At 41.7% G+C, this 14,612-nt stretch overlaps 1 protein-coding gene across 1 annotated transcript; it reads right to left on the reverse strand.

Moving 5' to 3' along the window:
• Nucleotides 1–8,353: 8,353 nt before the first annotated feature.
• LOC140949001 (uncharacterized) lies at nt 8,354–12,793 on the reverse strand. Its single transcript, XM_073398257.1, has 2 exons — nt 12,268–12,793; nt 8,354–12,027 (listed from the first exon to the last, which is right to left on the reverse strand). The coding sequence occupies exons 1-2, from the start codon at nt 12,791–12,793 to the stop codon at nt 8,354–8,356; spliced, it is 4,200 nt and encodes a 1,399-aa protein (XP_073254358.1).
• Between the last annotated feature and the right edge of the window lie 1,819 nt (nt 12,794–14,612).

Consider the following 14,612-nt stretch of genomic DNA (forward strand, 5'->3'; position numbering starts at 1 on the left):
TCGTATTATTGCCGAATGATATCTGTTGTTCTTTGCAAAGTTTCGCAGCCATCGCGTTAAAATCGAAAAAGTTATGACGAAAAATTTGTCACAGCAAAATGCTCCAGTATTAATTACGGAGCCACCTTAAGCTGATAGCGTAAAATTCCGAAAATAAGCCCTGGGGCTTGTATTTTTCAAAGGCCCTTTTTGAGGGGCTTATTTTTGGAGGGGCTTATATTCGGAGGGGCTTATCTACGGAGGGAAATTTGCGTTTCAAAATCGATTGGGCTAGCCTTATAATTGGAAGTAAATTTACCGTTTTTGCTTTGTTTTACTTTGTCTTTGAGGGCAATTTTCCAAGTACAAGCCCCTGGGGGGGCTTATATTCGGAGGGGCGAATTAACGGAGGGTTTTTTTGCGTTACCGGTTTGGGGGGCTTATATTTGGAGGGGCTTATTCATGGAGGGGCTTATTTTCGGAATTTTACGGTATTTCCCTTATCAACGATCAAAATACGACTTTTTAACCTTTTGGAGTTTGAAATAGAAAAAAAATGACAGACAGCATTTCAAGAAAAAAAATAATAACACACGCGATCTCGAAAGCGATCAACTGATCATTAAATTTGGAGTTCTTCAACGCGTAAGACACAAGCCAAAGGCGCCTCACAGAATCATGGATCTTCCAAGTCTTAGAAAAATGTTGCGGTACCGTGTAAGTGTTAAATTTAAATGCTGATTTGCTTTAGAATAATTGTTTGAGTCATCATTTCTCAGAATTTCAGTAAACACCAGCCTTGTCTGGGAAACTGATTCTCGGGTTCCAGAAACACCGAAAACCTGTGTGTTCTATTTTAAAAATCTGTTTGGGGGAGCATGCCTCCAGATCCCTCTAGGTAGCTCGAGCCTTCGGCACTCGCAAGGCGCCTTGCGCCACCAAAAAATATCGCGTCCGGTGCTTTCAGAATTATGTCCGCTACTTTAAAAACCTGTCGAAAACCCTGCAATACGACTTTTTTTGATTAGTAGTAAGGGGTGTAATTTTGTCAGTAACTCTAAGGCGAGCACACGAAGCGTGCGATATGGCAAGCCAGGCGAGCGCCAAAACAAAACCGTCCACACGACTTTCCGTTTTTGTTTGAAAACGCATTTTTTCCCCTCCGATTTCGCCTACCGTCCACTTGTATTCGGTGAAAACGATCACCGAATCAAGCATCTTTTCAAAAACGCTCTCCAGAGTGAAGATTTTTGAAAACGCTGGCCACTCGTTTATGGTGGAAAGAGGAAAACGCAGGTTTTCGAATACAATGACGTAATGCATCATTTACTGCTAGCATGACGCATGCTTTGCAAGGTATGCTATCGTATTTCCATTGTTTAGCGTTTTCGTATGGACGGGCGAAAACGATTCGAATACGCTACGTGTGGACACTTATTTTTTTTTGACAACGGAGGAAAGATTCTCCTTTTGCGATCTTCCTAGATACCGTATTAAAGGTCTTCTGTTTGCAGGGTATGGACGGATAAATTTGTAGCGAGATTTATTCTATAAATTACAGTCAATATTCTAATGATTGAAACATTTTCGACCAATCGACAGGATAAAAAGAGTTACTGATTCAGCTTGCTTGCATTGGAACCTGTTGAAGTAAAACTCTATATTTCAAGTGGTGACGACAACCTTCAGTGTATACTTTGTCAGCAAGACCGGCCCTTGCAGCTTCAAACATCAAATTGCAACGCATCATTGAAATTATCCTGTAAATATTCAACAAGAAGCAGATGACCAACTCGGCAACTAAATGGAACGATCGATCGAACTAGTCAGGACTCAACTTTGGAAACCTATGGAGACAAGTCAGGTTTTGATCAGAGCTTAATACTGAAAACGATTGCAGGCAAATTACAGCTTTTCTTTGGCGAGCTGATCAAGTGTTTCCAAGTCACAGAGCAAATTGTTTCTTTCTTTTCTGTGCGACACATTGAAATTAACCATCAAAATTTGTTAATGTGAGATTTGTAACCGAAGCCTGTCGTATTATTGGTCTCATAAAAGTGACAATTGACAAAAAGAAATCATACAACGTCCAAATCTTACTTTCGACCTACAAATAGTTCTCACTCGAATAAACTTCCGGCTTGAAAACTCATGATAAACTGGTACATTACGGATCATTGCATGTTTCCAATGTTTTAAAATAATTCATGTGGTTGTTTGAACATCACTTACCGCTTATCTGTTTAATTTCCTGTTCATGAACCTCTCAAGGAAGGATGAAATAATCCAAGGAACTCAATCGAATCGTTGTTCAGCAACATTCGCTTTGCTAAGCACTTTATTTTCGTTCTCCTTGATTGTCTTTGTATTAATTAACGTCTAGGATCACGCAAGGATACAGACGCCAAAGAGCGTTGTGGTTTTCACGTTACGTCATCGCCGCCATGTTGGTGGACGGTAAACAAAAGATCGCTCATTAGCTCGCTTTGTTTGTCCAACAGCATTTGTTCATTTCACCATTGTTATTGATGTCTCCCGAGATTGCATGAAAACCACCTATACTCCTTTTTAGCTCATGGATGACGTAGTCATGCTATGGGCTTTTGGAGGCACTCGAATGGCACTCGATCACCCACTCACTCACTCACTCACTCACTCACTCACTCGATTCTCATTAATTTATTCATTAAAGTCAGATTAAACACGTTACTCCTACCTCCCTTACTTAGTATTACTTTTTTTCCAAGTGCCTTTTTCGTATATGTTTGGAATATTCTAGAGGGTACTAGTAAGGCGAATTTTTTTTCCCGACACATCAATTGTAGAGATGGGTTTTGCAAAAATAACAATATTTTAAAGAACACTGATAATATCATCCGCAAGAAATGGACTTAGAATTGTTAAAAGGACATTGAAATAATTGAGCGTAGATCATTGTTCTATATTTGGACGAGTTGTGCACATTTGTTCCCGATATTGTACTTGATATGAAGAAGATGCGATCAACAGGAGTGTGAAAGAGCTATTGCAGCCTGACGATGGGATTTCGTTCAGCGAAAAGCGAATAAGCCAAAGAGCCTTATAATCACTGCAAAAAAAACTGTCCTCGAATTGTTAAAGCGACATTGAGGAGTATCTATTGAGGTTTATTCAGTTATTTGGACGAATCCGTTCGACCATTTGTCTTCGTATGCAAACAGGGAATGAATTAATGTTGTGTCAACTAGACGCACAGGTTTTAGAACCAACAAGCGTTACGCTATTTTGCTTGAATTCTTAGGTGATCTTTGCCTTACAGTAGGCTTTTGTTTGTCGGTGATTCCATTTAGCAGTGCTATTAATGTAATTTCTACGAGAAATGCTGCGCTGGTATCATAAGTCTCTGGCGAAAGGCAATCGGATACTTCGACTGCGTTTAAATTACTTGGCTAGGTCAGAGCACGTACTGCTTTGAGCTTAATCCGTTTTACATGTATTAAAATAATTTTTAGCTCGTGTTTATCAAAAGCGCGTTCTAAAGCAGTTCAATTTAGCCATAAACGCCTGTATTCTGTATTTAATATAGCTCGTACTGCGTATGACCGTTACGTACTCATCATATGGAAACATTTATTTGAAAGCATGGCACTTTTAAAACCACGGTTTAAATAAAACTCATGTATGTAAAACTTGGCTATTTTACAAGAAAGTGCAGTGTTTGACAGTCACATGAGAAAGCAAATTATTTTACAACTAAAAAGCGTTAATAATTGCTTTTAAAAGTGATCTTTGCTTTGTAAGTAGAAATGCTGCGCTCATAAAAAGTTTCTAGAATATTCAGGTACACATGCAATCGGATACTTCGAGTCACGCCGTATTTTGGCAAGTTCGTACACCATGAACCGTTCAAAAAGATTTATATGTTTTTCTTTGATTATTGAACTGTCTTTTCTACACTAATTCAATTCATCCATAAGCTCGCTCCTAAAAGCCTTTGATTTGTTCTCTGTCATATATGCCTAATTTTGACTCTTCCCTGCAATGAATGTGTTTGGCTGTTTCTTCTTGAATCAAAATACTCTGTGGATAATTTAGTGTTTTATTTTTCTTGTTGTGTGCTGTGTCACACAAATGTAAGAGAAAAGCTTGCACAAGAGTAAACAGCAGTGGACTCACCGGACGACGATACAAATTTATGTCGATGTTACAGCTGAGCCGTCAGCCATCTACTGACTGTATAGCAGGGGGAGTAACATTTTCAGGTGCGTTGGTGTGACTAAACGTCCTGTAACTCTAAGCGTATCTTATGCACTTTCTCGCATTGGCCTGGTACCTGCGATAAGTGATTTAAGCACCGCTTCGACTTTTTGTTCTTGCATAAAAAACTAACCAGTTTTCAATGCTTAGCGTGGTAATAGTCCGGAGTACCCGCAGGCAACTGGCTGTTTTTTTTTCTTAGCGATATACAGGGAAATGCAGAGGTTTTTACAACAAGCAATGGACCCACCTTGTCTATATTTGAAAAAATGCAACTGTATTATACTCGAAAACTAAAAACTCAATTAACTAGCCCGCGTTTACCACAAACTTGTGCAGAAAGTTACCTCGCCCCAGGCTTCTTCATACCTCCTAGCGCGTTAATTAGAGACGACTGGGGACGAGTCAATACAGGAACTATAATATGTGCGCATTGGGCTCCAGGGCACTTTTTGCACTCAATTGACAAACTCTAATAGCGAAACCAAATCAGCTATTGCACTTTTACAAGAGAGGATATTCATCCTCTCTTAACACAGGAGCCCATAACCCTGCTTAACAATGGTCTGTCTAGGCATACATTTGTTTTCTCTGATAAAAAACGCATGTAGTCAACAGAGATAGGAATATTGGATGACATGGTTTACAAGGGAATAATATTCGTGAACTTACGCCGGCAGTGAGACTGAACTTCTCATGAATGTTTTCTGTCCTTCACTCACAGGAGAAAAAATGCCCAGTGGGGCTGATGATGAAGGTGAATACCAATATTCCCCCCCCCCCCCCCCCCTCCTCTGCCCCTCTTTCCTAACTTAAGCGGCATTGCCGTTCGCAGCCCTCTGCTAAATTCTCTTTTCAGTTATGCAACAGCCAACAATGTTGCATCCGTTTGCACGTGGCCTAAGTCTTTCACGCAGGCACTCTTAAGGTTTCGTCACTCAGGCATCTACATGGGAGGCAGTTCGCTCCGATCCGCTACATAAGGGGAACGCAGTTTTTTTAGGTTCTTGTTCTTTACCAGGTGAAGTCGTTAATCAGTGTGTACTTCGAGTGCTTCAAGGGTGTAAAACTGACTATTTTCATTCACTTCCGTGTGTTTTAACATAGCCAGCTTAGCTGACATTTGAAGCGGAACAAAAAGGGGGAATAAGGCGCGCGAGTTTATAAAAAGCAGCCTATCGCGTTCTCGCGCGCTTATATATTTCCCCTTTCTCTTTCCCTCCATACGTCTGCCACACAGGCTAGTTACGGCCGTTATATGGCGCGAGAGGCTTTCCATTCATACGCCTGCCACATAGACAAGTAACCATTAGCGACAGCATCTGTGTAGATATTGCGTATGTCCCACAAAACCGGAATTGAATCGTTTGTCCGAAAAGGCATATCACAATCACGTTCTATTCTAGAACTTCAAAAAACACCCTCTAAAAATGTTTTTCTTGCCGGCTGAGCGTGCGAAAGAGGCAAGAAATGAAGTTCTCTCACACTGAATGGAACCTGGGCACGAGTTGCAATTGAGGGTATCAGTTTTCACGCTAATCATGTGATTCAGGTTTTCTTTCTTGCCAAACAGTACAACAGTGTTTTGTTTCTTGTGATCAAGGTGCTGTTGCATTGTTGTGTGGCAGACAAATGGCATTCAGTGTGTGAGAATTAGTCCTGCATTCGTTTTTTTTTTCTAAAACTGTCAATAATATGCAAAAAAATGACTAACACTGAAGTCGTTATTAACTTTGTTTCCATGTAGAAAAACTAAGGTACTTTATACTTTCAAAAAGAGTTCTCCTTTAAAAGCATCCTGTATTACTCAAATTAGGTGTCACTTACAGTTTAAGTGGCGCACGTCGTGCAAATCTTGCTGCATTAATAAGCGGTCTGCGCAAAGTGTTTCAGATATTCATATGATATTAACAACCTGCATAAAACTCTTGTGTACTTAAAACAAAACTCTTACCAAAATTGCAGCTTCTAAGGCAAAAATTAAAGACTGTCATTAGATTGTAAGACACGTTACTGAAAAGTTGAAAAGAATCGCTTAAGCGACGCTACAATTAATAGTAAAAACTACATCACTTTGATCCGGCATACGCTTGCTTGGGCAGATTAAAATAAACACTGTCGAATTACTGGAAATACTCAAGGAACTGCTGCTACCGTGTATCCAAAACAAGTTGAACATCAACTAACCAGTAAAAGAGCAATAGGTTATTAACTATAAACTATGTTAAAAGCAAATTCAAGAAGAATTATCTCAGAAGGGCTTCTACGAGGGAAAACGGATACGAAAGTCTGGGAATTCAAAACACGCCGAACATCATTAAGTAGGTGGTAGGTATGCGCGCTTTGACTTTGAGCATACGTACGAGTGATTAATCCTAAACACGATCGGAGTTCTCACTAACAGTCACCCGGTAAAAGAGCCTTTCTTACCTAGTATAGTCGTTTGTATTGTACAGCAGGCTCAGTTATGACCATCGGTTTGTCAACAAACGAATGCTCGCATTCGCAAAACCAGCATGACGGTAGAGGACAAGATTGACTAGTCCAGACATTCGGGCTTTGGCGACTTCAAAGGTTTGACGCGATTCAGGCACCAGATTTGACGCGATTCAGGCCTCCTTTTTTCCGCCTCACTGAGGAGGACAAAAGGAGCCTCTGTTCGCAAGGTGACTAATAGGCAGCACTCCGTGGCCTGTGATAGTCACCGAATACGCAATGTCAATACCTTACAAGCAAGCTCTCCTGGAGCTCCCGAGGGGTACGGGGGTGATCACGTCTCAGGAATTTGAATCCCGCACCCTTGTGGCTCCCCGTTGGCAGAGCTGTCAGTTTTGGCCAGTCGGTGCGGCATGGAAATGAGCGTCAAGTGTAAACAAACCGATAGGAACAGCACGTGAAAGATAAATTTCCCACGAGCAAATGAAGCCCTGAAAGTGCGACCGCAGCGAAAAGCTGAAACACCAGAAAATTGTCGAGTTCTCGGTTTCATAGGCAGGTCTTTGAGGGTGCCAGATCAACAGAACAACGTTAAAACAGTGGCAAACCACCGCTAAAGCCAGGTTCAGCCCTCGGCATGTACCTTGAACTCAGAGTATTGTTCGTTCGAAACCGCTTTTGAAATGAAGATGCCCAGGAAAACTAAATAAATTGCGTCTCTCCTGCAATTAAAACGGATTGTAAATTGACAGGAATACACCGAACTGAATTTGTCTGTTGCATAAAATGCTAAAATTATGCATATTTTCCTTCCGCTACCATATAAACTCTACCGCGAGCCCTTTTCTGTGCACTGTAAAGAAGCTAAAGCAACAAGCAAATAACCCACCAATAGTGTAATTTTAAAAGCGTTAAATCTCGGAAAGAGATCTTCTCGTTAGAGCAATATGTTTTAAAAAAGGTTTTCAAAGGTTTCACACCAGTGAAGGTGACTAGCCGGCCAGCCTACAAGCGAGCTCTCCCGGGGGAACATAACGTCATCGCCTGATTGAAAATCAGCCAATCATCTTCTCGCATCCCATTCTGGGACGCAGATTTTCAAATTCCTGAGACGTGAGTGCAAGCTATTTGTGCCCTCTTCCCATCCCCACTCCTGTACCCCCGGGAGCTCCAGGAGAGCTTGCTCGCAGGCTACAATAGGCAGATACGTGTTAAGTTAAAGTTATCGGGTCAATTCATTTTATTTCCATCTTCAATTCTGAGATACTGTGGCCGTATTGAACAGTTGCTGAAATGTACCACAATGGTGGCAAACATTAACGAGTATCAACAGTTAGAACAACTGCGGTACAAATCTGGAATAGTGTTATTGAAAAAGCTGATCAGAAATTGACCTTCATTGAAGAAAATAGTTGGGTTTCGGACAATGTTTCTGCTTTCCCATTTTCCTTACGCACCCTCCTGTGCTAGGTAGAGCAAGTGTCACCACTTGCAATCCAAAGCAATTGCTACGTCCCCTCTCAAGTCACTGTCAGTCATTTCAAAGAGGTATACTAAAAGGTAGATGGAATCAGGTTGGCTCAACACGTTTGCTTGTGGATGTGCAGAATGTGAAACAACGATCTGACGAGACACAGTAGCTATCCTGTTTCGTGACTAGCAGGTTTTAAGTTGTCTCGAACCCCCTACGCGTGGGAAGAATTTATGCATATTCTTCCATGTCAATATAATATTCATCAACGTCTTCTTCCTTGTTATTCTGCTCTGGTCCTTCTCTTTGCAGTATTTGTGGCTGAATAAACTGGACAGGGTCATAGTGAGAAAGACCCATCCCCTGGCGAAAGTGAACACGACGCTGAAATCGGCGAAGGAATAAAGAAGCCTTGGCATCATGAGCAATGAAATTTGCTCCCGTCTTATTTGCTTGGATGGGGAGGTCGAGTTCGCAGGTGCCGTGATGGTCACCCAGGTGGCTATCTTGGGTACTTACGTTTTGGTAAGTATCAGCCTGCTCGGATTTCGAACCAGGCATATTCAGTCCAAAACACATGGATCGTGCATTCTGCTCTGGTTCTTCTCTTTGCAGTATTTGTGGCTGAATAAACTGAACAGGGTCGTAGTTGGAAAGACCCATTCCCTGGCGGAAGTGAACACGACGCTGAACTCGGCGAAAGCGGAAAGGAGGCTTAAAGTCACTAGCAACGAAATTTGGTTGGATCTTTTTTAAAGGCGTTGCATGGAGGTCGAGTTCATAACTCTTTTTGGCCCGCTGATGGTCACCCAGGTGGCTATGTAGGGTACTTAAGTTTTGGTGTATATCAAGTACATCGCTATGCTCTGAATTCGAAACAAACTTATTCCGTCCAATACACATAGCATGTTCATAACACTTTTTGGCCAGCTGATGGTCACCCAAGGCGTAGCACAAGGTACCCATGCTTTGGTAAGTACTTGCTACGTCAACATGATCAGGACCAAGCTTATTCAACTGAATTTTTAGAGCGCGTTCATAGCACTCCTTGGCCTGCTGGTGGTCACCCAAGGCGTACTGTAGATTACCAATGTTGTGGTAAGTGCTCGCGACATCAACATGTTCGGGGCCAAGCTTGTTCAGACGAATTGACAGGGTACGATCGTAAAACTCCTTGGCCTGTTGATGATCACCCAAGGCGTAATGTAGGATACCTATGCTATGGTAAATACTCGCGACGTCACCATGATTGGGTCCAAGTTTATCCAGTCGAATGGACAGGGTACGTTCATAATACTCTTTAGCCTGCTGATAGTCACCCAAGACGCGATGGAGGATGCCCATGCTATGATAGGTACTCGCGACGTCAACATGCTCGGGTCCAAGCTTACTCATCTGAATGGCCAGGGTGCGCCCAAAATACTTCTTGGCCTGCTGATGGTCACCCAAGGCATAACATAAGATACCCATGCTGTGGTAAGTACTCGCAACGTCGGCATGATCGGGACCAAGCTTGTTCAATTGAATGTCAAGGGCGCTTTCATAGCACTCCTTGGCCTGCAGATGGTCACCTATGGCGAAATGTAGATTACCCATGTTATGGTAAGTGCCCGCGACATCAACATGGTTAGGTCCAAGCTTGTTCAGTCGAATGGACAGCGCTCGTGCATAATAGTCCTTGGCCTGCCCATAGTCATCCAAAGCGTGATGTAAGTTAGCCATGCTATGGTAAATGCTCGCGACGTCAACATGATTGGACCCAAGTTTGCTCAGTCGAATGGAGAGCGTTTGTTCATAATACTCCTTGGCTTGCTGATAGTCACCCAAGACGCGATGTAGGATGCCCATGCTATGGTAAGTTTGCGCGACGTCAACATGATTGGGACCAAGTCTTTTTAGCTGAATACGTAGGGCGCTTTCAAAACACTCTTTAGCGTGCTGATGGTCACCAAAAGCATACTGCTGTAGAATACCCATGTTGCGGTAAGTACTTGCGACGACAACATGATCGAATCCAAGCTTATTCAGTCGAATAGACAAAGTACGTTCATACAACTCCTTTGCCTGCTGATGGTTGCCCAAGGCGAGATGTAGAGTACCCATGCTATGGTAAGAATTCGCGACGCTAAGGTAATCAGGAGAAGGCTCACTCAGTTGAATGGACAGGGCGCGGTCATAATACTCCTTAGCCTGCTGATAATTACCCATGGCGTAAAGTAGCGTTCCCATGTTATGGTAAGTATTCGCCACGTAAACATCATCGGGAAAACGCTGACTCAGCTGAATAGACAGTGCACGTTCGTAATACTTCTTGGCCTCCTGATGGTCACCCAATGCATGATGAAGGATAGCCATCTCGTCGTAAATACTCATGGTGGCAGATTTTGATCCCCCAATTTCTCTCATTTCTTCAATACATTTCAAAGCTGCATTGAAGTACTCAATTGCTGAAAGGTACTCGCCATGTAGGTGACAAATACGTCCAAGCACTTGAAAATGAAGATACCAAGAGAAATCAGTGGTAGTACGTTTGAAATACTTCAATTTCTTCTCATCAACCAGCATACGACCAATGTCCACAGTTAGAGTTATTAAGTGTGGAACATTGTGTCTGCTTTCACCCACAGAATCGAAACTATACCAGCTGTCTGGCATTGCTTTTGTTACAAAATTACTGTGTGACTTTATTGCAAAATAAATAGCGTTAACGTGAGCTGGACTATTCACACGCTCGTTAACTAGAAGCTTGACGCTATCGTGTACCACCTTGTGAAGACGAATATTAACAGCATCCTCATTTTCGATCAGCAGAAGGGAGGATCCCTGGATCTGAATTTCAATTTCCTCTTTATCCAGCCTCTGATGAACATTCAGAATATAATTGGTCAAGATACCTAACTTCAGTGGTTCTAGTGCACAGAAAGCAAGAAAAGTGAAAGCGCACTTCATTATTTCGTCAGAATCCATTATTGTCTTAACGGCTATCCTGGTTGCTACAGTCATGGAGAATGGGTAGAAAGGGTTTATACCAGAAAGTTCCTTTTCAGTAAGTTCACGCTTGCCTTCTTCTAACTTTTGTAGGTACTTCTTCCAGCCAAAGGTTGGATTGGTATTTCGCACCTTTCTCACGTACACTCCTGCGCTGGCTAGTGCTAGTGGCTGGTAATCTAAAGCGTGTGCTACCTTTCCCGCCATGTCATTGTCAGTGTTTTCAGAGAGATCGATTAGAAGGGAAATAGCATCAGAAGGCTCCATGCCTTTGCTTACGGAAATTTGGGATGTGAAGGAGCTATCTGGTGGTATACAGGAGCAATCTTGTGTCGTGATTAGCAGCTGGCCTTTTCCCCACTTCTCATTCCCACGCTGAGGAAGAAGGTGACCTATATTAGCGACATTTGAGACATTGTCAATCACTAAAAGCCAAGATGAGTACAAGCCAATTTTTTTTGAGATCAAGTCTTTGATAATTGCGATCTTTTCTTCAGCTTTAAGATCGTTAGAGTTCTCGACGGTAGTTATAGTATACTCGGGGCAGCTCATTTTTCTAGCCAGCGATAAGTAGGATGTTAAAAGCGTTTCTGTGGTTTCAGCACCTAACGTCATAACAAATGACGGAGCACTTGCGTCTTTTATGACGTCTTTGTAGAAATTCTCCGCAACAATCCCAGCCAACTGGGATTTGCCACTCCCAGGATTGCCTGAGACATAACAGTAACTCAGACTGTTCGGGTCAGCCTTCTTCAAGTTTTGCAGTTTTTGTGTAATTTTAGCAACTTCACTGCCGCGACTTGCGATTAGATGGGGAGGTCTGGGTGGAAGGACACAAAAGGGCTCCACGTTACGATGTAGTTGCTCTTCAAGGACCTTACGTTGTTCTTCTATATTCTGTAGTATGTCTTTGTTCTCTTGCAGTTCTACTTCCTTCTCTTGAAGTTTTGCACGTTTCTCTTGTAATTTGTTCCTTTCTTCCTGAAGTTCTTCATCCTTTTTTTGAGATTTCTTTTTTTCCTCCTGAAGTTCAACGTATTTCTCTTGAAGTTTTGTAGCCTTGTCCTGCAATTCGATATCCTTATCGTGCAGATCGTTATCTTTGTCCTGAAGTTCTGCATCTTTCGTCGTGAGATCTATAGTAAGCTTTTGAACACTTGTCATTACATTGTGCAGCTCATCGGTTGGGAAACTTTTCTGTATACGTAGACTTTGGATTTCCGCTGTTGGTAGACCAAGGTCACGAAATGCTTTCTCTACTCTGCTAACAGTGATCGTGAAGTCCGAATTTGAGAGCTGACCTTCTACCATGTGTGCGAAGTCTTCGTTGCGAAACGTTCTGAGAACATCAGCATTGGTCCTGATCAGTGGATTTAGTCCATGTCCGATAGAATCAGAATACAGGATGGCATAAAAAAGCATAGTACAGTCCCATTCTGCTCTGTCTCCATTTACCATTGTAGCTAACAAGCGGGCATTTCTTTTTTGATTAATTGGAGACTCACCGTTTTTGAAGTCCACTCCATTTTGAGGCGTGTCCTTCCATTCTCCATACGTTGCCTTGTAACGATTGTCCCATTCCTGCTTGAACAGTAATCGCAAAGCTTGGGGCAGTATGTCAGTGCCTATGTGACAAACCCGAAAGTAGTTAAGCTGTTCTTCCGAGTAAATCTTAGTGGCCATTTGGTAAAGCAGGGGCGAACAGTCTTGAAACCTGTTTAAAAAACACAATGACCAATTGAATTAAATTAGCTATAGTCTCACACAATAATTTAGCGATAAAAGCGTTTCTTATTTGTTTTATTTGTTTTATTACGACAGTGGAGAACAAATAAGAGGAAACGTCAAAGAAAAAAGATAGTAATAATAATATGAAACTTTTCAAATTATGATTCATTTTCTATGTATTTCAATTCATGTCATTTCCATTATCGGATATATCACGAACTCACAATGGCCTGCTCTCCAGTTTGCTTGATTAGCTCAATAGGTAGAGCATTGCGTCCGGTCATCGCAAAGGTCAGGGTTCGACTCGGATTCCCGCTCAAGCCTAAATTTTTCATGTTCATTTTCAACCGCTCAGGTTGTTCAACATCATACTGCGAATCATGCTCACTTTCATATATTTATCCACAGTTCAAAATATGACTCGATAGATAGATAGATAGATACTTTATTAAAACTGCATTGCAGCCAAAGGCTGAATTACGCAATTATTTACAAAAACTTTGCAATACTTGAAAATTACAAATGAATCCTAGATAATAATTCGAAAACTTTTTTTTTTAGATAATATTAAAAATTCTATATAACATATTCATATTGAAATAAGTTAAAATATGAGGCATGAATATAAGTGGGATAAAACTACAGCCCGGACTGTTTCCACATCGCATATATAAAAGTATTACTTGTTCTTTCGTGCAAAGCTTTGGCATATTAAAAAGGCGCTGTCATCTTAGGTTATAGCGTGAGTTGTCATAGTCTGGTGGAAGCAGCGCCTTCAATTTATGATTTGGATCACTGACAATGTTATCAAAAAGCCTACTATATAGTACGTGATAATGCTCCAAAATGGGTGTTAACCCCACCTCTATTGCCGAGTTGCACTTTCCTGAGGTTATTATTGATATTGCTCTTTTCTAGAGCCGTACCAGCTCTTTCTTTAAGTACTGGGGGAGACCGTTGAAAAAGACAGGTGCTGCATAATCAATAACAGATCTCACGAACGATACGTAGGACAGTGCTAGGTCTTGTTTCGGAACTCCCGCTCTCTTTAAGTGAGTTAGGAAATAGAGTCTCTTGCTAGCCTTTTTGGTTATCTCAGTTACATGGTCGTTCCCTGTTAGATAGTTCGCTATAGTAAGGCATAGTAGCTTTGCACTAGTGACTAACTCTACCTCCTCTCCTTCTATGATGACGCGATCAAAGACTCTTTGCTCTTTAGCAAAGGAGATCCTGAGTATTTTGCACGTATCAGCGTTTAGTTGGACCCTGTTCTCGCGAGACCACTCAGTTACTCTGTTAGCTATGGCTTGCGCGTGACTAACTATATATATTTCAACTCATAATAACAACAACAATGAATAAAGCAAAAAAAAAAACAAACAAAATAAACAAACAAACAAACAGGGACTCGATCCGGAGATCATTTGCTTGCCAGGGAAGCAGATATGTCAGAGCACCACTAATCTGAAAAATATTCTATTTAATGCATTTTTAGTGGAAATTCAAACAGAAAACGCTGAAGCTAGTTGAGGCGTAACAAGAATTCAAAGATAGATTTCAGCAAAGCATGGTTTTCCAAGGCATTTCGTCGCATTTTCAGGGAGATGCTGCCGCACAAGACTGTTTTGTTACATCCGATTTCCGCTCTTATATTGATAATAAAGCGTATAGTCCAAATCACTTCGATTTTCTCCTTCATGTGCCTGTGTAGTCGAAATATATCGCCAAAGGCATTTCCTGCCCACTCGAAACGGCCGAAAAAGCAACCGAGCCA

Source organism: Porites lutea, chromosome 9 (assembly GCF_958299795.1).
Source record: "Porites lutea chromosome 9, jaPorLute2.1, whole genome shotgun sequence".
Classification (NCBI taxonomy): Eukaryota; Metazoa; Cnidaria; class Anthozoa; order Scleractinia; family Poritidae; genus Porites; species Porites lutea.

Bases quoted from the DNA above. Each gene is read 5' to 3' on its own strand.
- LOC140949001 (XM_073398257.1), bottom strand. From the start codon at position 12,793: ATGGCCACTAAGATTTACTCGGAAGAACAGCTTAACTACTTTCGGGTT. The intron at 12,028-12,267 runs GTGTTCAAAAGC...TAGAACTGCAAG, and splicing joins GCTGCACAATGTAATGACAA to AGAACAAAGACATACTACAG.